Below are 22,374 nucleotides of genomic sequence, written 5' to 3' on the forward strand. Positions count from 1 at the left end.
TTAACCAAACCTAAAAATTGACCGTTGCATCAAGTTTCCCTGTTGTTCTTCCAAAAACGCTGTTCTTTTCCTGGGTATTTCAAAACCGAAAATGGTATTTTGAAACCAAAATGGTCACGTTAAGAGTTTTTTATTGTAATTTATATTATCTTATTTGATACAGACGTTACTTCAAAAAAGAAGATGATTACGTCCTACGCGTCATACATTTAGTCATGCATATTAACCAATGACCTAAATTCTGCCAAGTCACTGGTTTTCCTGGCTAGCTCAGGCAACCCTTCCATGCTCTAATAGTATAGGGAAGAAAGAGCATTAGTACAAATTTGTCCTAGCATATGGAACGAGAATCGTAACTTTATCTTTGTGTCTTTCTGAGTATTTTATTAAATTTTGTTTTTGTATTTGAAGATACTGGTTCAGTGTTTTATGTATAATTGCTACTTTACTTTTAAGTCTTCTATCCTGAAGGCTTTCTAAATTTAGTGATTTTACTAAAGGTGTTACTCTAGTCAAATGTGAATATTCGTTTTTAATTTGTTTCAGAATGATCATGGGAAAGGCTTCCAAAGTATCAGTTACTTTAAGTCCTTATTTATGAGAACTGGTATGATTTTCAAAGCTGATGGTGGCATAAGAAATCTCAAATCGCTGGGCCTGGGGCGATTGCCCCACTTTTCCCCCCCAAACGCCGCTTCTAATTTTATTTCTTTAGGGTAGGGGGTGAATCTTCCCAACCATTGACAACCAATATCTCGTTTTTTTTTGTTTTTTTTTTAAGTAACGTCTGTAATAGATCTATATAAGATTAAAAGGTCATGTAGTAACTTTTTTTTTAGCCAATTATTATTACGGTTTAGTTTTGTTTTAGAACGCCGATTCATTTTTTGGAAAACTCTCCCAACTTAAAGGGAATAAATAATACATGCGCATGCGGAAATGTAAATAATAACAAAATGGCGGAAGTAACACCCAATGCAGATGAAAATCCATGGAAAAAGTTAAATGTAGCGATTCAGGATGCAGACACTTTAAGACAAGAAGCGGTTGAGGCGCATACTGAACATTTAATAACTGAAATAGAAACTTTAGAAGGACCGCTTGCCACTACTTTGAGGCCAGTTGAAAATATAGATCTAGAATCTAGATCTCTCTCCATCATTTTAATTTTAAAATTACTAAAATTTAGACTTGAGTCGAGTCGACTTGACGACTCCCAGTGTAGCAGTCTTAATTTATAAAATTATATATATAATAATGTTATTGTTTACATTTGGTATTTTGTATCAAAATCAAATGATCAATAATTTATATTCAGTGATTAAGAATAAGTCCAGTCATCAAGTGCCAAGTGTAATTACTAGACTTAACAATAACAGTTAACTAGACTAGACTACTATGACTAGAATAATCTAAGAATAGATTAAACATCTGAACTGAAGCTTTATAAAATCAAGATTCTAGATACATTTTTTATTATTTTAAAATTAATATTTAGTTAGAGTTAGATCTATATTCTATATCTATATTTAAAATTATAAACTAGATGGCAATATAATAATATAATCAAGACTGTCAAGACTCTAGTCTAGACCCGGGGTCGGCAACCTGCGGCTCGCGAGCCACATGCGGCTCTTTGGATGAGAAGCTGCTGCTCTTTAGTTCCATGCGCAAATATTATTTATTTTATCAAAAGATTTTTAAAAAATAGTTCTGAATCGTTTAAAGACGATTTGGCACCGATTAGATCTCTCAGCCACTTGTACTCGCTTTTCACCAAACCCATCCCCCATTACACACGTCGTCCCTTCTGTCAGTCCGTTGGATGTTTCTATGAAGGTTTTAATTCGCTTTTGAGGCAAGACGAATTGACATCTTCACCACTCGCTTTAGCTGTGTATAGTTTGTTGTTTCAAGTAAATGAGTTAGAAGCGAATTATCTTCTTAAAGTTAGAAGCAATCTACAATTAGTGCTAATCCTGTTGTACCACTACAAGTTGAAAAATGAGGCAAACCATTTACAGATGACGAGTATGTCAAAGACTGCTTCCTGCCTGCATCGGAAGAACTGTTTCGTAATTTCAAAAACAAACCAGAAAAAAAAATCAAAGATTTGCTACTATCGGCTAAAATAGTACAAGATAGAATAGCTAAAATGTCTTCAAATGTAACATATTTGCAGGTGGAAGATATTCAACTTTCTTCTGTCTTATAACTTGCTATAGATTAGTCTTGAGACATAAAAGACAAGCACGAGTTGCCCTTTTTGTCAGGTATATGTTTTCCCAAGGCCCAAAAGAAGAAATTGTCTCGTGTTAAACTAGACGAGATGTAGCCAATGCCATGCAAAATACCTTGAAAACATTAAAATGGATTAACTAAAATCGTTTCAATTACAACTGATGGAGCCAGAAATATGACAGGAACAAATAAAAGGGCAACAACGATTTTTCGGAGCAAAATAAACCATGAAATTCTCACGTTTTCCTGCATAATTTGGAAGTGCTTTGTGCCTAAAACGATTCCAACCGAAACAGCTGAGGCATAAATTTGGTAATCAGGATTTTAAATATCATCTTGTCAAAAACAGTCTACCATGGTCAGTTTAAAGAATTCTGAAACGAAATGGAGACTCAGTATTCCGACCTCCTTCTTCCCAACAAAGTGCGATGGCTTTCCAAAGGTTGATACGTTTGGCTTTGTGCTTAAATGAAATAAATACATTCCTAAATGAAAAAATGCATTAATCATCATCCTGAATTAGAGAATGACAAATGGTTGCAAGCATTTTACTTTATGATGGATAAAACAATAAATGACTGAATTTAAAGCTGCAAGGAAAAGGAAACCCATCATATGGTTTGGTAGAAGAATTTGTTTGTTTTGAATAAAAATTAATTCTTTTTGCAGAAGATATTCAGAGCCGTAAGTTACTTCATTTTGAATGTCTAGCTTTTGACATTAATTACTTCAGCACATTTAAAAAAAAATTCAAAGATGTTTTTCTTGACAGAGATGAGCAGTTCGAAACCAAAAAAAAAAAAACAACAACATTAGAACATTTCTAGTAATTCCTTTCAAAACAAATAGTAACGAAATCCACATTGATCCATTTGGAAATGATAAGCCTACTGGATCTCTAGAAATGCAATTGATCGATTTAAAAAGAAAAATTTTAGTGTATTAGATAATTTACAGAGTTAAAAAAGCAAGTTACAAGTGTTGGAAGTCCAGAAATGTATGTATGTAACGCAACAAAAGTGGACAGCTTTAAAAGGAATAATAATAATAATAATCTTTATTATCCGTATGGAATGTCGCTAGTTGATTCGGCGCATGGAATAATCTCCCAGATTTCTACAGTGAAATGAAGTTGGCATTTAGGGTGCTGACATTGGACTGACCTAATTAGTGCGAGAAAGTGTTCTCTTGCATAAATATAAATGAAAATATAAAGTCGTGTTTGAAACTAAAAACAAGTTATGAGCCGAATGTATCCAAACTTTTTAAAACCACGCAAAGCCAAAGCTCCCATTGAATTAGTGTTGTAATTAAATGTTTAACTGCTTTAGCTGTTACTGAAATAAAAAAAAAATTATCTAAGGATGCAATATATATAGTCTATCTCTCTGTCTCTCTTTCTCTTTTCTCTTTCTCTCTCTCTCTATTTATATATATATGTATAATTTGTTGTGAAAAAACACTACTTATCTATGAATAAATAGATTCGTGTTTTTCCGATAAAAAAGTGTGTCAGTACTATTTATAATTGGCAAGAAAAAACTTTGTGGCTCTTTAAAAACTTAGAAATTTTGTAAATTGTCATTTTTGGCTCTTCCGCCTCAAAAGGTTGCCGACCCCTGGTCTAGACTAAAGTTTAGACTAGTTTAGTATGTAGGTAGCTGAATCTAGCATTCTAGCTAGCTAGATCTAGGACTAGATTACTAGAGCATCTATACTGTAGAAGATTCTTTTACATCAAGATTCTAGATCTAGTTATAAGTAGATCTAATAATAATAGATAAAGTAAAGATATAATATAACATTTATAATATATATATATATATATAAATAATATATATAATCATTTAGGATATATATATATATAGTACAATTAATCATTATGATAATAGTACTAATTAGATTTAGAATGTATGTTTAGATGTAGTATAATTTTCTTTCGATCTAATTGTCAGTTGGCTATAAAAATAAAAGTATACATCCAGATCAGGGGTTCTCAACCTGTGGACTGTGGGACACGACCCCCTTGGGGTTGATTGACAATTTGTCAGGGATCGCTTATGTCCATTGAAAATATGGAATTTTTTTTTTCCATTTTAACATGTAAAACTTGTCACATCGTAAGTTTTTTGTATTGAAATTTACTAAATATATTGTTATTCGAGGATCTAGTTGCTGCTGACAACTGAATCAGAATTGATTTAGAACATTTTGATTGTCCAGTAGATATATTTGTGTAAGTTTAAATTAATGCAGATTAATGGATTTGTTATAACGTATTGGACTTTATTCTGTTAACTAAAAAGTCAGTGTTATTCAACATACTTAATATATGTTAAAGAAGCATTACTTAAGGCCATCATACAGATTTACCTAGAGGATTTAACATCAAAATGTGAAAAATCCTAAATATATTCAATGAACTAAACGGTGTACATTTTAAAAAGGGTTGAATAGAGCATCCAAAAATTTGAATTTTAATACGTAAACTTTGTTTAGAAATCCATAACACATTGGACAACATGAACATTGAATGAAATCCAAATGGTAGCAGGGGAGGAAAGCATGGCTCTGCTAAGAAACTCTGTTGTTGAAGGTAGTGCCTCAAAGCTCCCATGCAGTTCAAGTGACACTTCAGTTGTCTTCCCGCAGCTCTTGGACACTCTTGTAAGACATGCACCACTTTTTCCTCTGCCTGCCCCATTAGTTAAAGCAGGGGAAAAAAAAGTATGTCATTTGTAACGAAAATAATATTTACATAATTCCAACCGTATCTGTTCTCTATGAGGGAAATTACTTTGAACCTGGCAAATAAGATCAAGCGATAATTTCTGTGAAAGAACATTTGCTCATGTATGTTGACAAAATTTCCTCCTACTCTCCAAATCTACTCAACATCTCATTTGCACTTGCCAGAAATCCAATGAAAGTCAAAAGTTAAAAAATTTTTAGGAGACATAATTAGTTTAAAAGTGAAACATTTCTCTTTAATTAGGCCTACACAATACTGGATCAAGCGTTTGCAGTCATGTTCCAATTTGTCTCTGTTGCACATTCCTCTTCCATTTGTAATAATATATTTATTTCTTGAAACAGCCTGTTAGTTATCAAATTTAAATACAGAAAATTGTCACTTGTGTGGAATGTGAATAGGAAATACTAATGTAAATAGATGCACGTCAAAAAGAAATTATAATTTCATTAATTTGTAATTGGATAATAGTGACAAAGAAATATTTCAAGAATATAATTACATACCGTCCTATGATTAAACATTAAGCTTTAGCAATGCAAATCAGATATTTACTTTAGGCCTCCAATTAATATTTTGTTATCATACTTATAAACAAAAAAAATTTAATGTTGGAAGTCGCGAATAAGTGAGAAATTGTGATAAGAGGGTCGCCAACTAAAAAGGTTGAGAACCGCTCATCTAGATATATTATATAGATGTGTCCATTATTATCTCAGTATAATATTAAATATATCTATATAAATATAATATATATTACTATAGTATATATATTATATATTATATACTAATCTAGATATATGTTAAACTTAAAATTACAATGAAATTACTTAAACTTAAATAGATCTAATTGGTATTCTAAAGATAATAACATTTATTATAATTGTAATCTAAAAATTAATAACAGTAGTCTTAAATTAAAATACATCTATGTTTATCTTAGATCTAAAATTTTAAATATAATCTTTATCTAGAAGTCTAGACTCTAGTAATAACACTTATAATTTTGCATTCTTTCTACTTTTAGTACTTTCATACTAAAGTTTTAGGAGAGTATGTAGCGACATCATGTTCAATAATATATAAACCTTTTCTTTTAAAAACAAAAGAATACTCTAAGACTGGAAAATATAAATATCTGTGTAATTATCATAATAAAGTTAATAATACTTTCTAAGCTATTTTTTTTAATTTTTTGTTTTAAAAATTAAACAGAGCTGTATACGATGGGGAAGGTGTCGATTACTTTATGGAAAAGCTTGATGCTCGAATCAAAGGTCATGATCATGAAATTGAGCGTATGTGTAACTACCACTATCAAGGATTTATTGACTCCATAAGGGAACTGCAACAAGTGAGTGGTGATGCCACCAAACTAAAGGTTAGTATTTTAAATATGTATCTCATAGTAGCCCATACAATAGTCAGTCTAACTTACAATTATATTGAGATATTTTTTTTTGTAAATAGTATAAAGTTAAATCTAGGTAATCAGTCCAAATTATTATGGTTATTAACACTAAAATTATTATGACCACCTGTGGTTCAATCAACGATAATCAGTACTATTAATATAATATAATGATACCCCATATATTTTTTGATAGATGTCTTGTATCTTTATATTGACTTGGTTGTTTTGCAAATGTTTCTTTCAGGGTGAAATTCAAGGACTAAACAGAGAACTAAAATTCTCTTGTGATCCATTGTTAAGTAAAGGAGATGAACTAGTCAAATATAGAAAAATTCAGAAAAATGTTACACTCGCTATTGAAAGTCTTAGTCTGTGTTTACCTGGTAAGTTTTTTTTTATTTTGGAAGGATTGCTAAGACAGTTGCAACTTGAACACTTTTATGAATATAACAAGTATCTGACATTTTTCTGCAAGGATAATATGAAATGTAAAGTTACCTAGAGATCTTTTGGTCCTTTGCATGAAATGAGATCACACACTCTATAGCCTATTTATTTGTACAGATTCTTTGACAACAAAAAATAATCCCAAATGTCATTACTTAGCTGAAGTAAAATACCTGTCAAAGTTAGCTCACGTTAAAAGCCAGTGTCTTCATTAGAGTCCAAATCCATGTATTTTATATGTCAGTGGCTTGGTGCTGAAACTTTCTTGTTGTCCCTCATTAGTTATTGCTACTAAAGTTATCATTGTACTTTTTTTTTTTTTTCAGTTTTAGAAATGTACGGAAAGCTTCAAGAACAAATGAAATGCAAAAGGTAAAGTGTTGCTATGAATGTATGTATACAACAAAAAGTCTGTATTGATCATTCGTACTAGTATGGTTTAGTCATCAAACTAGTAAATTTGATATATTTATGTAAGAAGCCACATATTTCAGTTGCTTCATTTTTGTTTTTTCATGATGTTACATTTCTACCATCCACAGGTACTATCCTGCTTTAAAAACCCTGGAACAACTCGAGCACACATACCTCCCACGTGTCTTAAATCATTGGTTTTCCCAAACCATGGCTGAAGCCATACCCAGGCTGCGGGAGAGGATCAAAGATGCCTCCATGGTGGAGCTCAAAGATTTCCTAGAAAGTATTAGAAAGCATTCAGCAAAGATAGGAGAAGTGGCTATGAGACATGTAAGTCTATAATAATCTAAATCTTTGATCATCTATGTCATTATTATGTCCTTGAGAGCCTAACTGTTGGAGGTTAGTATATCATAACAGGGCATTCATTCCAACCCTAGGTTATAGGGTCAGCTGTCTCAAGCATGTTGCAAGGCTTGGGTGGTCATCTAAGGTCAATGGTTTAAGTCAAATAGTAATTTTGTTTATAACCAGGTTGCAATCTCTATTGGAAGATTTTGATCTATTGAAACATGTCAAGATTTCTTTGTTTAATCTAACAATTTATGCATTTTTTTGTCAATGATCATAACAACTCCATATGCATATCTCTCTGGTCTGAGATTCATCAATTACAAATTTCGTATTGTGAAGTTTGTTAGTCAGATGGCTGTATAAATTACACATTCTCTTAAGGGGAATTTAATGAGCACAATATGAACACACTACTTGATTTTAAATTAAAGTGCATTGCTTTCACTTGAAGCCAGAGCAAACAAATTGCAAGCATTTGTCATCCATCAAACATATTAGAAGAACTTTTGTGAACCACACACAGATCATTCATTTGGAACATCTTCAAACCATGATACATTGAAGAAAACTTTGAATTTATTTTGTTTCTTAGTTTTCAAATAAAATAATATGTTATTACTATCAACATATTTTGTACAGTGCATAGAGAATGAGGTATATTGCATTATCTAAATGGCTTTATTTTTATTACAACATAAAAAGCTATGTGATATCAAAAGAGTTAAGGCCCTTTCCATTTGGAACCAGCGTTCACAAGTGATGTGATGTTACTTTTTTTTTGTCTGGGTCAAATGTAAGTGAAATGTTATTGCCTGAACATTGAGACACAGCATTGGCTTTGTCATTCTAATTGTTCAATCTTTGTGGACATAGACTGGACTTGGTTAGGTCAAAAGCATGCACAAACCATTACAAAAATGTTGCTAGACAAGCTCTAGATTGTGAACCCCTTTGAAAGAGAAAAGCAGGCAGTCAAAGAAAACTTGGAACTGATTAGTCATCAGTCAGATGTAGCTTTTGTAATAGTAAAAGAGTACAGTGATGTGATTGTATTTTTTTTATTTGCTAAGCTACACACGATTATGCTGCCAAATCACCGCTATCTTTAGATATCTCCTCCATTAATGTTTAATTTTTTTTTTTATTTCTCATTTTAATTGTTTCTTCTTTTACAGGCTGCAGAACAAAATAACATGGATCCTTCGATAGCTAAGAAACGTGTGAAAACTCGAAGAGCTCCCCCACCTCCAAATCCATTTACAGGGGAAGTAGAAGATGTAGCACCATCTCCACCTACCAATAACAGTGATAAGGAAGAGGTCTGCATCATGCATTGTTATTTATATGATTTGTTAAAGAAAAACCTAGCATAAATTTTTTGTGTGGTTATTTTGCCTTTTAAATTTTCAATATATCTATACCATTCCTTCTGACAGGAATTAAGTGCCCAAGACCTGATTGATTTCTCTCCAGTTTATAGGTGTCTACATATTTATTCATTATTGGTGAGTTTATTAGTAAAGAAATAATGTAACTGCTTCCTGAAGACAGTGCTTAGCATAAATTAATTTTAAAGAGATTTGTTAGAAGAATTAAATCAACATTATCATGCAGTGTCATTATTTGTTCCTGCTCAGGGAGACAAAGAAAAGTTTGAAAGCTACTACAGGTCTCAGAGATGGAAGCAAGCCTGGCTCTCTTTGCAGCCTCCTCCAAATATGGTAACTCATGGTTTCACTTTACAATAGGACAATATAATTTTCTACGTATGTATTGGTTTAATGTATGAGATTAATTCCCTAGCAGTTAATTGAATAAATACTGTATTCTGATTTTCAACTAAAATTTTTCTATTCTATTTTTAACTCTGTTAAATTGTTGCATAGTATAAGGCATTTTAAAAAAAAATTAAAATATTTAATACAATTTTTTGGTATCCTTGTCAAGAATTCTACTTATATCTGTATTTTTATTTTTTGTTTTCACAGCATGAGAGTTTGGATTTGTTTAAAAAGTACTTCCATGATATAATAGGGTGAGTTCCTCTCCCTTTAGACATTGTATCTCAAAACTCTTGTCAAACCATGTAAGACTCCAATAACTTATTTTAAATTTATTAATGATATTATGTTTCCACTATACCTGACATTGTGTTTGCTGCTTTATGTCCAGATTTTTTGTGGTAGAAGATCATATTTTACACACAACTCAAGGTCTGGTGACCAGGTCACACATGGATGAACTGTGGGAGAAGACTGTTGAGAAGCTAAGTGCTACCCTTAGAATAACATGGGTACGTGACTACTGAGTTTTTGTTTTCATTGAGTTGAGAATTCACTTAGTAGCTGTTAGATCTAGTTATTTCTCTTTGTCTGCTGTGCTCAGATCTCTGTTCTTGTTCTTCTAAAACAATTGTATGAAATACCAAACTAGTTAATTCTCTTTTCCTTAGTTTAAATGACTCAATATTGTTAACTACAGTATATGTATTGAGAGAGTCATTTAGTCAAGTTTTTAGGGTGCCCTAAGTTTAATCTTTTGTTTAAAGTCTGCTGTGAAAAATATATTTAATTAAAAAAAAAATATTTTGTGATTTCAATAGACTTTGTAAAGCTTTAATATTTTTTTTTTAATGGTGATCCTCAAAGTTTTTATATGTGTAGTTATTTATTTTTCCACACTTAGCTGGCCCTATCATACATTTGTATTAGTCTAAGCATGCTATTAGTGATGGCTGTTTTGAAGTGTACTCTTATTTTTTATTATAGTTTTCATGATTTTCATAATCATCTCTGAATGATTTATCTAACAAGTATGGTATGCTAGTGTTTTCACAGTTAGCAGTCATTAGAATAACATTCGAGACATTAGGATGCTAAGGAAATTGTAGCCAATATCAGAGTATGTCATTAGAATAACATTCCAGATGTTAGGGTACTAGAGATATTGTAGCCAATATTAGGGTATGTCTTACTTATAAAAACTCTGTATTTCAACCGATATGTACTCTTCTCATCATACTGAAAATGTGTTCATTATATTTACTGGTATGCTGGGATCTGAATATCTAAAAAAAAAAAAAAAAAATAATGTGTTTAAATTAAATTAACAATACTTTGTAAATACTATTTATAAAGCAACTAATGAGAATAAACCCAATTATTCATTTATCATTTGCTTTAAAAGAACTTCAAATTCAATTTCAATAAAATTTGTTTTAGACAACATAGACAAAGTAAAAATTTATAAACAAATGTACATTTTGTACCTCATTTTACTATATCAAGAAACTTCCATTTTTATTAACACATGTCATGACTTTGGATAACATAACCCTAAGCTTTTGATTTGTCTAAAAAATATTTATTTTGTCAAGATTTGAAAAGAAACTATTTGATAGTTGATAAATGTAGAGGATTTTGGTTTGTGGTGTGAGGTAATAATTGTACTCCTAGTTAGCCTCCAGAGTTGCACATTTCAGGAGAAGCAGATGGAAAGTTTTCAAGAGAAGAAAACAAACAACAACCAGGTGGCTGAAAATAATAACCTGGAGGAGATGGAAATAGAGGAGGTTACAACTGGTTCAGACAGTCCTCAGTTTACTTTTACCCTATCCTCTCACCTTCCTCACAATGTTAGTATGGCAGCTCCACATTCACCACTGGCATTGCTTGCAAACTCAGCATGTTAGATTATTATCAATCAAATCATAAAATAATAAGCTAACTGAATTTTTAACATGATACTTTTAAAAAATAGCATGCATTTTATATTATACTTATTAGCGAGTACTAATTCTATAACTTAAGAGTTTTATAAAACAATTTTCTGTGCTGCCAAAAATATTTTCTACCAAAAAAATATTTTGTTATTCCATGCAGTCTACCTTCAAGTAAAAAAAAAAAAAAATTAATTTTAAAGATTCATGATTAATAATCTCTACATTTTATTGTTTTTTTTTTTTTTTTTTCTGCAATGGCTTTAAGGAATACTCTACGGAATACCACTACAATCTATTCTTTAATTTATTGTATTCTTTTCTGTAAGTTATTTTGTTTTACTTGTGCTGGTTCATGATTAAATAATCTAATACAGACTTTGAAGGATTTTATTATCAGTTTCCTTTCTAATTTAAACTACCAAAGACTACTCTGAAGAGAAATAATAATACATTATCTAACCAGAATGTTCTGTTTGCATGCGTATTTGCAAAAGTCATTAAATGCATTATTTTATTTGCAAACAAATTTAAATGGAATTTACATGTAACACTGTTGAATTAATGTCTGTGTTACTGCTGTGTTAAGAATGAATAATCCATGATTCTAACATACTTATTTCATTTGTTTTCCTTTAGATATATTATTTTTAAAAAAGATAATCACCCATACATTATCAACATATAAGTATTAAGAATAATGTATGCATTCATAAAAAAAAATAGAAACTTTAAAATGCATCTAAAAAAATATTAGCATTCTATAAACATTAGCATTACACATAAAAATATAAAGCAGAAGCAATATTTGTTTAAATAAATTTATTTCTAACTGTTCCTCTGACTAAAGAATGCATATTTCTTAAGAGCCTTTGCCTTCACCTATGACAAAAGAATGCATATTTCCCTAAGAACCTTAGCCTTCACCTACTTATGAAATCTATTTTCCATTTTTCTCCTTGATTAAAATGCACAAAAGTTAGTTGGTGAAAATAAGATTAAATCGTGTTGCAAAAAACAGCAACATAAAACTGCAAGAAGATAAGATTGTTGCATTTGATGTAGTCCGTATTATTTGAAATGTTAAAAAAACAACATTGGAAAACAAAATTATAAATTAAAACTAGAAAAAAAAAATCCATGGCAATATAGTAACACCTCAATTTTGTCAAGGTTTAGTTTAAGTTACATTAGAAATTTCTATAGCTAGTTATTTTAAACTGTATCTAAATCACCTCATTTGACTTATGTTAAAAAAGGAACAAAATCAACTTAATATCTCTTTTTCGCTATAAAAAGTTCTATGTGAATAAAATAATAATTATTTTTTCTGTACAGAAATCCTGTAAACTAGCAAGTCTGATGCTGGAGGTGAAAAAATTGATTGTCTTGTTTTGCCACACACTGAAGGTAATTCTGCTAGTGTCTGTTAGCGTTATATGTCAGGGTTCTAGTCAGGAAGTATTGAAGATAAATTCTTTTATTACAGACATGGACATTTCTATATATTGAGTGGCAACTGATTAACATTTAACTGCTTTTAGTCACTTTTTAAATGTATATATATATATAAAAGCGAAAAGATGATGTTCTGACAAAAATAAACTTTCTGAAATATTGTCTTTTGGCATACAGAAAATAAATGATGCTTTGGCCAAATATTTGTTCTTGATTATTGTCTATCTTTTCGTTTGGTTCACCAATAGACCAATTTAAAAAGCCTGTTTTAAATTTTAGCTTAGGATAGTGAACATTGAGTAAAAAAAATTTTGTTGTTGTTTTTTTTTTGCTTGTAAACTGTTAAGCTAGCTATATTAATAAAATACATTTTTCTATTATTAGGGCTATGGTTTCAGTGTTGGGAGATTACTAGAACTTCTGCTTGAGATGAGGTGAGTTTCATAACTTTTTCAAATCCTCAACCCCAGTGCTTCAACTGCTTCTAGTCTAGATTAAAGCATTATTGTATTGTCCCCCAACAGAGACAGATACAGCGTCATATTGTCAGACCAGTGGATTGATGTCTTCACTGACATATTTACTGAGGACAACTACACCCCTATTCTCTGTGATAAGCCTGAAGATTATGTCATCATTTGTAGCCAGTTTCCTTATACAGATAAAGAGTTAGATAAAGTTAGTAACATTCAAATTTGAGATCATTTTTTTTATTCAGAAGCCCTCAGTAATGAGGACAGTTTAAAATTAACGACTGATTGCATTTTTTTTAAACGTTTTATGAACAGAGTGAGTATCCACGGCAGTTTCCATTTTCACAGTTTGTGCCTAGCATTTATGTTCAAGTGAAAGAATATATTAATGCTTGCTTAAAGTTCTCAGCTGATTTACATCTGAGGTTAGTATTTTATTAAATAGTCATCTTGTTTATCTTGCCTAAATTGTAATGCACAAAGTGCCATCTATGTTAAAAATCAATGGAAAACTCCCAAAGAGCATAACAATTAAATTTGGTGTACAAATTACAATTGACAGCACAAAATGGTATATACATTTCAAAACTATTATTTTGTCTATAAACCAAAGCAGTTTTTTGCATGGGGTCCTAAAGCTAAAAATAGGAATTATCTTTACTTTGAGTTCTTTTGCAAAGACAAGTGAAAACCTTTCTCTATTTTGGATCACATTTTAAAATTTTCAGTAAGATAATTTTATTGGTCCAAAAAAACGAAAATTTAGTTTGACTACAATTGTCCACCTTATTATTACTATAAAAATAACCGATATTTGTGAAAGATTAAAATATTTATAGCTCAAAAATTGTGAATTACTTTGTAAAAGCAGTTTCAAAATATTGTAATGTTACTTTGTTCTTCCTCTCTGTTCTGAACATAGTCACACAGAAATAGATGATATGATTCGCAAGTCTGCCAACCAACTGCTGACTAAAACACTAGGTGCTTGTCTTTCAAAACTGATAAAAAAACCAAGTCTAAGTTTATTACAGGTAAGATTTTCAACAGTGGAACTACAGATTTCCAGATAGTACAGAAGAAAAAAATTCATTTATCACATTATTCCCTTTGAAAAAAAAAAGGTACAGGAAATAAAGATGTGTACATATATATTGCTAATTTAAGAGTGACAAAGAAAAAGATTTAAAAAAATATCTACAACTATTAATGTTCTTAATTTTGTCTTTTTAGTTGATTCAAATATCAATCAATATGAACTACTTAGAAATGTCTTGTGAGTACTTGGAGGAATATATTTCCAGTCTAACAGGGTGAGTAAGGTTAATTATACCAACTATGTCAGCGTTTCTCAAACTGTGGGGTGCAACCCACTAGGGGGGTTGATGTCCTCTCACGTAGGGGTGCAGTGTCCTGACAAAGAGGGAAGTGGGGGAAAAGCTGGTCAAAAAGGAACAAAAGGTCATACTTTAATATTAGTTATAAATAAATAATGTTTCAAAAATTAAGTAATAGAAGTTTCAGAACATCTCTGAAGTGATTCTTTTTTATGAAAGAATGAATCAAAATTTTCTCGCCTTTTTAGGCCTACATCATTATGCGGGAAAAAAAAAACACAACAGCAACAGAGCATGTAACATGAAAATGGTCTTACTATGATCAGGCCAGTGACTTCCATGCATGATATTTACTCATATCAAATGTCCCTAGCATTATGGTATCGACAAGTGATTTAATTTGACCTGCACATTTTATATACTAAGATGAGCTCTGCAAGGAAACACTTCAATATTGGAACATTCCACTCCTTTTTGCTTTTTTTACTTTTTTTTTGTTATGAAAAAAAAAGTGTAGTAGATGTCAGGAGAAAGAATTTGTGAAGTTTAGAATGCAGGAAAATGTTCTGCCCTGGAGCCTGTTGGGGAGTTTTAAGCATTCCCCCAGACCTTCTTGCTTGATGGAGGGCAAACCTGATGTCTCTCCAATATTTCCAAAAATAACCTTTTCTAGTATACAAAAGCTTTAAATCTTCTACCAAACACTATTTCCAAGAAGAATATACTAAACAGACTAGCATTAATGAATTTTGATGCAGGAAAATGTTCTGCCCTGGAGCCTGTTGGGGAGTTTTAAGCATTCCCCCAGACCTTCTTGCTTGATGGAGGGCAAACCTGATGTCTCTCCAATATTTCCAAAAATAACCTTTTCTAGTATACAAAAGCTTTAAATCTTCTACCAAACACTATTTCCAAGAAGAATATACTAAACAGACTAGCATTAATGAATTTTGATTCTAATAAATGCAACCCCCCCCCCCCCCCCCCCCCCTGAAAATTTAGTTAAATTATATGTCCTTTTTTTTTTTCATGACATTTTTAAAACTCTCATGGACCCCATTGTGGCAGCCTACAGCTCCCCCTAGCTGGCTAAAGGGGGTGTGAAAGACATTTTTCTTTTGTTTAGTGGGGCATCACCTGTAAACGTTTGAGAAACACTGGAATATGTCAGCAGTCAGTGTTGTATAAAATTGTTTCCTACTGACCATTTTCTCAAGCATCATACTATAAGGATATAGGACATTTACTAGAGCTTATTTCAGTTAGCTGATATTTAGTACTTTCACTTTGTTTTTATGTGATAATTGAACTTCTTGTTTGAATGTTTTATTTTGTTGGGCCAGTGCTGAAAAAGACAGTGTACACATAGCAAGACTTCATGGTTCATCTATGTTTAAGGTATATCCTTTCTATTATAAGCATCTTTGTTTTTATATAAGCATTATGTTATATATCTTAATGAGTTGAATGTGTATACAAATTGATTGAATTTTTCTGATAAAGTGAACAGTTAGCACTGTGCATTGACCTCATTATTAAAACTGCAACTGCAACATTCACACAGTGCTTAGAAAGGAAAAGAATGAGCTTGTTATAACATTTACTTATCAAGAGGTATCTAAAACAGACTTGTCATCTAAAACAGACAAGTCTGTTTCAGTAGTATCTAAGGAGATATATGCTACCTTCAGAAGTTCATTTGGTTGATCAATTCACTTGGTTCTTTGAATTCTAATTTGGTTTTAACAAATCTTTTATATAGGATTTCAGTATTGTGATTCAAGCTTCTGTGATATTACTTGCTTGCTTTATTAATTAAAGTATTCAACTTAAACATATGAATAAATTGTATTTACTTTCATTGATTTGGAAATTTGTGTTTTATGGGCTAAAAAAAATCCACTAAAATCTATTATTGCAACTGAATATATACTCATTCAAGTTAAATCTCAACTTGATACCTTGAAAGCAAGCGAAATGTTATGTAGGATTTCAAAAACTACATCTTGTTTATTAAATTAACCAGTTATCATGTATTTTGTATGTAGATATTAAAGATTTCTTCTCTTAAACTATTTCCATAGGATGCCAGAAGTGAAGCTGAACAACAAATTTACCAACAGTTGAATTTAAAAATAGATGAATTTCTTGATTTAGGTAAAATAAAAAAAAAAAAATACAGCACTTTCATTTAACTAAGTATGACGCTAGAAAAAGATTGAACATAAAATACTAACACAAAAATTATTTTAAAATATGCTTATTATTGTTGAAAAAAAAAATCAGATATAAAATTTTATTTTTTTTAATTTTAAAATTAATCCTTTTTTGGGGGGTTATTCAAATTACTGGTTATAAGGATTTTATGCTTATAAAATAAATGCTTCTTTTTCTTGTTAGCATCGTATGACTGGACTATCTCTGATTCAAAAGGGCAAGCTAGCAGCTATCTCATGGATTTAGTTGTATTCCTCAAAAGTATTTTTATGTCTTTCACCAACTTGCCTGTAAGTAGTTTGTATAACTTGCGTCTACCCCTTGTCACTCTTTAAATTAACTATACTTGACTATTTACAATATATATATATTTAATTTTTCCAGAGTAACCTTTAGATAATGCAGCATTAGGAAATGGGAAGGTTTTACAAATGTTTCAGTCAATTATAAACTTTTGGTCATGAACAGAAATAAGGATATGATGATGTTCTTCTTCTGTTCTACCTCCCTCCCCATCCTATTTTCATACTACAGGTCAAGACCATCAAGTATTTATCAAATTTAGTCCATACCAATTTCAATTGTTTTTTTTTTTAATTTTTTTTTTGTTAGAAGCATAAGGTCAGGCAAAAACAACAACAATAGTTATGCTCAATTCACCATTTTCTTTACTGATATCTCTTTTTCTTAACATGTGCAGGTATTCCATACCAGTTGTTCCAAATATGTTGTAAGATACAGCATGGACAGAATGCATGGAATACACAATAGAGGCTCACTGAGTTGATGAAATCTGATTTTAAAAAAGTTAGGTGGATTGGGGGGGGGGGGGGGGACCATTCCAATTACTAGTGCTCTACTTAGAAAGAATAGATTTTAAATAACTATGCAATTTTTTCAGTTTGTACTTTTGGAGAGATGTTTTAGTTGTGGAAGATGCAACTAAGTGAGCCTGTACTTGCTGTCTTGGATGAAAGCATGAAATAAATTAATGCATTGCTGTGCTATAACCAATGACCCCAAACTTTAGATTGACTGCATTCTCTGATGACCTTTTTTTGTGTACTGTATAGCATCATGTCTTTAAAATCCAATATAGATAAACATAACAGTAAATGTTTACTATGGTATAGGATAGTATTTTTAAAAAATCTGAAATAATATTTTTTATTTTTTAAAACTCTACAATAATTTTCTTACAATAGAAACCATGTTTGTATAGATGGCATCAGCATATGCCTAATTTCACCAAAAGAAAATCTAAATGTCTAAAAGGGTTAAGTATCATTTAAAAAAAATAAATTTAAATGATGTAAATAATGCTTTTGCAATAAATAAATATATAGTGTCTACTGACAAACTAAATTGTTCTGCAAAGAACAGGCATTCAGTGTTGCAGATTTAAACCTAGATAGTCACATAAGCAATTTTGAATTTTAATCTCACAGCTAGCTTCTCACAATAATTTATGTAAATTAACTTTAGAACATTAAAATTATATGTTGCATACAAAATTATATATTGCATACATCTTCAAACTATGAAAAATATGTTGTGAATGTAATAACTTGGTCTGTTTTAACTATTAACTGTATTTCACATATATTATGATAAACCTTTGATCAAACTTCACTGCTTTTTTGAAGAAGCAAATTTTGACAATGTATTTTTAATGAAAGTAGGTTCCTATTGTCATTTAATATGTTTCTTTAAGAATGATTTGTTTAAAACAAAAATACCTTTTAACAAGCATGTTGATACATTTCCAATACCCTTCAAAGTTTTGTAAATATTTATGTTATAAATAAAAATGTTTCTAGTTTCTAATTGAAATTCAATATGGTAGGTCTCAAAATACCTCTATTTATGCTTTAAAAGAAAAATAATAAACTTGGCAAGTTTCAACTTTTAAAACATGTCACACTTAATATCAAAACTAATTAATCAGTGACATAATGTGATGAATGGTTACAAAAGTGTTCTGTGGGATGTGTGACCGAATGCCGTAAACTACTTGGCTACCTATCAATGGTGTTCGAATTTGAATCTAAGTTGTGTTTGCTGAGTGCCTAAAGGCAGCATTGAAACCTTAAGATACCCCTTCCCCTCACATGTTTACAAAAGAGATTTAACCAGAGCGTACTGAGCATGCTATAGCATACAAGATGCTAAATATAAAAGAAATTTGAAAACAGCACACTGAGCATGGTAAACCATGAAAGATGTGCTATACGTAAACAATTTTTTAAAAATATTGTCAGAGATATATGTATTATATTCAAATTGGTAAAAAGATCTTTAAAATGGTTTTTAGTTCTTCAAAATGCTTACATTTTGACAATATGAATAAGAGTATTCTTTAGAGAGCCATTAAAAAAAAAGAAAATTTGATACACTATTTTTTATTTCAATGAAAATTGATATGGTTGGTTGATTTACTCGGTAAATTTTTTGTGGAATGCTAAAAATGGAGGGGGGGGGGAGAAGAAAGATTAAAAAAAAATGTTTTTCTTGGGAATAGTGTCAATAACTTGATACTTTTATTTGTATTAAATCACCCATTATAAATTCAAATTTTATCATTTTGTTTGTTTTCAGTATTTCATGTGTTTAAGCAAAACCAAGATTGCTTTTTTATTCATAACCCTAACCCTAAAAATTAAATTGATATCTCTCACAGTTATAATGAAATTATTGCTTCCTTAATGCCACAGGAGAAAGTTGCCAAGACTGCCTGTATGTCAGCTTGTCAGCACATAGCATCACGCCTCATGGCTTTAATGCTAGACAATGAAGTCAAGCTGTTGTCAATGGGAGCATTCCACCAGTTCAACTTAGATGTCATGCAGTGTGAACGTATGTATACATATCTATATATATATAAATTAATAAGTAAAATAATAAAAGAACAAATGATTGTTTGGGTAAATCTGTGCTATTTTTCTCTCATTTTGAGACAAGGTACAGTTGTTGTTTTTTCTGCTGATCTTTAATAGATCTTTAATTCTAAAATTCAGGTTCCTTTTTTGTGGGGGCTTTTACAATTTTTTAAATGTGACTTTTTAAATTTTTTTTTGGTTTAAAATATTTGTCTTAGTTTATAAACTATGTCTTACTTCTATTTCATTTCTATTGTACACGTGTTCATCTAGTTCTTTTAATTTGAGATTGAAATAAAATCTTTTTTTTTTTAAATAAAAAAATAATCGTGGGGGGGGGGGGGGGGGGGTGTATTTTATTTTAACAAAAAAAATAATTGGGCAGTGGGGAGTTATTTTATTTTTGGTTATATTTTATATAATAAAAAGAATTATTGATTCTAAGTAAAATAATTTCACCAACAAAATTGAAAATTCCTACATTTAAATATTTTTCAACTCAAATTTTTAAGAAGATTTCAAAAATTAAAAAAAAAACACTTTTAACAATAACATTCAAGAAGGTTGTGATAATCTTGGTAATATGAATTCATGATACATTTTTTGAGTTTTTAACATACATTTACAACTCATTTCCCTAAATTGATGAATTGAATATTTTATGAACAAATTTGATGTATTCCAGAATTTGCAGCATCAGCACCTATACCAGATTCTAATGATGGAACCTTGCAGATGGCTTTCACAGATCTTAGACAAGTAAATTTGTGTACATTTTATTAGAAAGCTTACATCAACTCTTGTCTGTCAAGGTCAATTCTTTTACACATTATATCTCCCATTTCCCATTTTCGGATCAAGTAAAAAATTTGCATAATTATTAATTTCGATGACAACAAATGAATCAATTAAAAAAAAAATTGTTAATCAATTAGTCCTAATTAGTTAAAATTGTTTTATTTAGAAAATGTACTAAGCTATAGGGAGATAGAGAATGTGTAGAGAATTTGGAAATTTAAACTATAGACTTTTTTTAGACAATAAAACCTTCTATTTTTATAAGTACTTGAATTGCTCATTGGATAACATGTCAGCCTTCCATCATGGAGGCTTGAGATATTGAGTTCAAATTCTAACTTGAGCAACTTAATCTTTCTTAAAATATGTTTTGAAAAGGCCAAACGGAAACCTTCTTAGATACCCCGCCCCCCCTACCCCCCCCCCCCCCCCCTCTGCTCCCCTCATCCCAACTGGTCCACAAAAGTGATAGGAACATAGTGCACTGAGCATGTAATAAACAGGAAAGTTGCACTAAACAAATTTCATTAATAAAGATATTTCCAATCTCACACATTTGTTATTGTTAGTCTAGATCTAGTAGAAATGAATTACATGATTTCAATATAAATGATGCATTTTTCAATCAATATATAGTTTACTTTTTCAAACAGTATTTTTTTATATTTTTACTTGCCTAATAATTTTTATTTTAAAAGTAAAACAGAAATAAAAAAAAATGTTGAAAATCTTCACTATAATTTTGTACTTCTTAGTTGTTGGATCTCTTCATCAATTGGGATTGGTCAGTCTACCTGGCAGACTATGGCAAGCAGCAGTCTCGGTACCTTCGAGTACCTCGGCATATAGCAGTTAGTTTGTTGGAGAAGTAGGTTTGATTCTATTGTTACAAAATAGTTACAATTTGTATGGTTTAAAGACCATTTCTCACTACTCTACATTACTCTGTATTTATTTTCAGATTAAATAATGGTGACAAAAAGAAAAACAATTTGTTTGCATCTCTGAAGAAAAATGAAAGGGACAAAAAACGTTTGATAGAGACTGTCTTGAAACAACTCAAAGTCTTAGAAAATGGTGCTGCATGATTTAGGACTTAGGCCATTATTTTATTCCAATTTCTTGAGCATGGACTTCAACACTTTCCTGCCAGACAGATGTTTGCTGGACTGCCATTAGTACTCAGAGACATCTGTAGCAACCTTCAATTCATCAAACACAAAGACAAGATGAAGGAGTACAGTACAAACAAGAATCAACATCAAGCCAAATGTTTATTGAGTTTGAGCCCATCATACTGTTAATATCAGACAGTAGACTTGATCAAAAGTTTTCATTGTAGATTCAAAATGTATTGCATTCTCACATTTTAAACTTCTTTTTCATTCTCATCTTTAGCATTGAAAGGATCAAATAACTAGTGCTAAATCTGACCTGCACAATGATTCCCAGATCTGGCATTTCTCTATGAAGTATGTCTTGTAGAAGCCTATACCACCAAGCCTATTCATTCAGTATGCAGGCTTGAAGGATGTGGTCAGCATTTTTTTTTTTTTCATTCTTGTTTCAACTTGCAGAAAACACAATGTCTCATCCTCCTGTATCTAGGTGGGCTTAGTATGATGTATAATAGTCTACTAAAGGATTAAACCCTGAGTGTTACTAACAATAGTTTAGGGTGGCTGTGTGATCAAGTCAAATGTGAGCTAGGTTTCTAAGTTTTTAAATGTAGAGATTATTAGCAAAGTTTTTTCTTTGTGTCCCTGAATTTGAAAATCTGTAACACTGGTGAGATGAGCCTTGTTAAGAGGGAGCACATTTGAAGTTAGGCTGGTTGACACAATAGTAGTTAGCTAAACCATGCAAACT

General features: G+C 30.9%; 1 protein-coding gene across 5 annotated transcripts; it reads left to right on the forward strand.

The window, feature by feature from the left end:
- The first annotated feature begins 919 nt into the window (after nucleotides 1-919).
- Nucleotides 920-22,061, forward strand: LOC106061298 (exocyst complex component 6B-like). 5 transcript variants are annotated; one of them, XM_056010001.1, is made up of 25 exons: nucleotides 920-1,117; nucleotides 6,209-6,374; nucleotides 6,652-6,790; nucleotides 7,181-7,226; nucleotides 7,397-7,601; nucleotides 8,801-8,944; nucleotides 9,062-9,130; nucleotides 9,263-9,346; nucleotides 9,614-9,660; nucleotides 9,798-9,918; nucleotides 11,107-11,259; nucleotides 12,682-12,753; nucleotides 13,186-13,235; nucleotides 13,326-13,479; nucleotides 13,590-13,699; nucleotides 14,197-14,308; nucleotides 14,508-14,587; nucleotides 15,955-16,009; nucleotides 16,696-16,768; nucleotides 17,012-17,118; nucleotides 17,529-17,558; nucleotides 19,543-19,684; nucleotides 20,393-20,466; nucleotides 21,261-21,373; nucleotides 21,467-22,061. In XM_056010001.1, exons 1-25 carry the CDS (start codon nucleotides 957-959, stop codon nucleotides 21,591-21,593), a joined length of 2,634 nt encoding a protein of 877 aa, XP_055865976.1. In that variant the 5' UTR covers nucleotides 920-956; the 3' UTR covers nucleotides 21,594-22,061. The 5 variants fall into 5 exon arrangements, with proteins under 5 accessions (XP_055865976.1, XP_055865994.1, XP_055865983.1 ...); XM_056010019.1 differs by having other exon boundaries at nucleotides 11,107-11,196; XM_056010008.1 differs by lacking the exon at nucleotides 17,529-17,558.
- Nucleotides 22,062-22,374: the final 313 nt, after the last annotated feature.

The sequence above is a fragment of the Biomphalaria glabrata genome, chromosome 1 (genome assembly GCF_947242115.1).
Source record: "Biomphalaria glabrata chromosome 1, xgBioGlab47.1, whole genome shotgun sequence".
NCBI lineage: Eukaryota > Metazoa > Mollusca > Gastropoda > Planorbidae > Biomphalaria > Biomphalaria glabrata.